The sequence below is a fragment of the Etheostoma spectabile genome, chromosome 17, assembly GCF_008692095.1.
Source record: "Etheostoma spectabile isolate EspeVRDwgs_2016 chromosome 17, UIUC_Espe_1.0, whole genome shotgun sequence".
Classification (NCBI taxonomy): Eukaryota; Metazoa; Chordata; class Actinopteri; order Perciformes; family Percidae; genus Etheostoma; species Etheostoma spectabile.
In genome coordinates, this window is record NC_045749.1 from 23,154,592 (window position 1) to 23,157,890 (window position 3,299).

The 3,299-nt window shown below is 38.0% G+C and overlaps 1 protein-coding gene across 2 annotated transcripts in view; it reads right to left on the reverse strand.

Annotated features, from left to right (window-relative positions):
• rsph1 (radial spoke head component 1) overlaps positions 1–3,299 on the reverse strand; it is a 6,343-nt gene that overhangs the window by 803 nt on the left and 2,241 nt on the right. Inside the window, exons 6-7 of one of the 2 annotated variants that reach the window (XM_032542031.1) lie at positions 2,241–2,312; positions 2,029–2,112 (exon numbers count right to left, since the gene is read on the reverse strand). In XM_032542031.1, coding sequence (XP_032397922.1) covers positions 2,029–2,112; positions 2,241–2,312 — 156 coding nt within the window. The remainder of the gene's footprint in view (positions 1–2,028; positions 2,113–2,240; positions 2,313–3,299) is intronic. The other variant, XM_032542032.1, reaches the window with a different exon arrangement.

Sequence of the window (3,299 nt, forward strand, 5' to 3'; positions counted from 1 at the left end):
TAGTTACTTTAGTTACTCCACTACATTCATCTTTACATGACTTACAAAAATGGCTGAATGAGTCATGCCTGTGTCTTAATGTTAAAAAGACTGTATCAATGTTTTTTAGTAAACCTAAAACAACCGTGACCGCTGTAAAAGTTCGCTTGGGTGGACTAGAATTGATTAATGTTGAGGAATTTAAGTATTTGGGAGTAATGATAGACTCGAAATTGTCCTTTAAAAAACACGTTAAAAAAGTTGTGAAAACAGTAAATGTTAATATAAGGAATTTTAGGCAGGTTCGTTCATCATTAACAGATACAGCAGCGATTACATTCCTGCACGCTATGATACTGGCTCATATTGAGTACTGTATCACAAGTTGGTCCTATACGAGTCACGCTGCTATTGAGCCAATCAAAGTATGCTACAAAAGAGCATTGAAAATATTAGACAAGAAACCTTCATCATATCACCATTGCCAAATTTTAGATAAATATAAGCTTTTAATTTTGCTAATTTCAAATTATTTAAATCAGCCTGTCTAATCTATAAGATTATACATGGTTTGGCGCCTCCACCATTGAGTGATTTTATTAAACAAAAGTGTAGCAGTGTTGCCGGGACTCGAGTGACTAGAGCCACTATGAGATTGATTGCAACTTGGGCTTTAGGCGAAACCGCCTTTTCACAGAACGTTGTGTCGTATCAGGGAGTGAGCTTCTGGAATAGTATTCCACAATCAGTGAGGGAAAGAACAAGTCTTCCTATCTTGGAGTCGTTTAAAGTGTGGCTGAGGGACACACAAACTTGTGATCATGTTTAGGGAATTTTTATACATCAGACGTAAACAGAGTACTGCATTATTAAATATGGGTCAGTGCAAATAGGGTGGTGTTTATATGGTTCAGTGCAATATAGGTGGTGTTATATGGTGTCAGTGCATATAGGGTGGTGTTATAGGGGTCAGTGCAATATAGAGTGGTGTTATATGGGTCAGTGCAATATAGGGTGGTGTTATATGGGTCAGGCAATAGGTGGTGTTATGGTTCAGTGTAATATAGGGTGTTGTATATGGGTCAGTGCAATATCAGGTTAGACAGGGCATGTGCAAAATTGTGGTTTGTGTAATAGTCAATGTGTTTTTTTTTTGTTTTTTTTTTTGTCTCTATATGTCCTTTGTTCTCCATTCTTCTCTGTACGTCGTTTCTGACGTGATCACTGTTCTTGTCCTTGTTTCTCTGTATATAGCCTGTTGTATAGTGTATGTGTGTAGTGTATAGTGTATTTGTATGCACTTATTATTTTTTGTGTACCATTCCCTGCCAGGGGGTCTGCATATGAAATTAGCCTAAGGCTACAATCTGGCATATTTACATTTGTGAAAATGTTCATTAATATGTATTGTCCCCCCTTTAAGAAATAAATAAATAAAATAAAATAAAATAAATAAATCTGACAGATTTAGTTACTAGTTACTTTAGTTACTAGTTACTTTAGTTCCTCCACTACATTCATCTGACAGCTTAGTTACTAGTTACTTTAGTTACTAGTTCCTTTCCACATTAAGATTCCTGCACACTAACCACATGTAGTTTTTATAATCTGATGTTTTATTATAAAGTAACCTAGCAACAATATAATGGCCAACAAGTCCAGCTGAGATGATGATGTCATTAAACAATTAGGTGAATTTGGATCGTTTACACTTTTTAAAATTTGAGGGTTTTTCTGCATTGAGTATTTTTACTTTTGATACTTTAAGTACATTTTCATGATGAAACTTACATCCTTTAACGTAAGTAACATTTTACTGCAGGACTTTTAACAGAGTACTTTGTTACAGTGTGGTATGGAGAGAACTCCAGGCTCTCTAAAGGTGACACACAGTGCAGCCCGCAACATACTTATTATCTGGATGGAGTCATCACATCATGCATACAAAGTCAAATATGCATGTGTGCATACTGACAAAGAAGAAGCGGGACATGCAACAGCAATGAAAAGATGAAGACTAAGATGGTCATGCAAGAAGCTGAAGAGCACCTCCTCTGCTCCCCCCTCTCTGGAGCCCAGGTAGAGCCACCTGTGTCTCTCTAAATGTTTACCGCTCTCCTTGTCCGTTGCTGGCTGCACATTCAGTTAAGAGAGTTGCCATGGTTATGTTGTGTCTCACTTCCATGGGTGTCATATCATGGCTAATTAACATATCATGGCTGCTGTTCCAAAGAAAGAGCATGGTGTTGATGTGGAACTACCTGCTCTGCCCTCTGGTATTCCCCATGCTGCTCACAGCCGATGTCGAACACATACTTCCCCGGGCCGCACGGCTGCAACAGAACAGAGGGATGGCAGAGACAGCTCCAACACTGGAGAAACTATCTGCTTTCATCATCACAATGGGACTAGGCCTGGAACAATTATGACATCATTGTCTAATGATTTGTTTAACCACAAGGAATTAGCTAAGGGCTTAAGGCCAATGACTGGTAGTTGTTGGTTTTGTTCAGATATGCCAAATAGTAGTGTGATTGGTTGGACTATGATCTTTTTATTACATTCCAGGTGTTAGTTAGCACTTATCCCTATACATTTCATAGCGACCAGAATGACAGTTGTCCAGTTGTTTTATGATCATAGAGAGGCGTGGTTTACTTCATAGACTGTGTACCTGTGTTATTACATTATCTGGGTTACATGACAGTTATATAACCAAAAGATGGATCCTGGGATTCAATCACAACTTTAATTTGTTTATAAAAATAATACATTAATACATCTTTTTAAATTTGACTAAAAGAGACAATTATATTAATTTCAATTATTTCTAAAACAATTAATAGTACAACAGCATTTGGAAATGTGACAGATCACAAGGATACTACGACAGCCATCATATAAAGTCAAACTACGGTTTATTACAATTAGGATTCCCTCTTGGTCTCTCTAGCCGTACTAACAGCACCAACAGTACTGACAATGAGTCCATCAGAGCAGGGAACCGCAGCAGGTGGCAGCAGTCATTAGGAGGTCAAATGGAAAGGGAGTACATGTGGAATGTTGCTAATAATGATTGTTTGCCTAACCTGAGGGTTTACAACCGCTCTGATCATCAGGATGATGGCATCCCAAGGTGTACTAAACTGTAGCTTTTGAATCATTACTGCTTCATTCTGATGCAGGCGGCATGTAAAAAAACTGAATTTAGAGATGTGGCAAGACTATTTCCTTTAAGTAAAGATTGAGAAGTACTTTCATTCTGTATTATTCCAGCCCACCCTGACAGGCATGGATCCTGCCGAGCATTAGTGAACCAA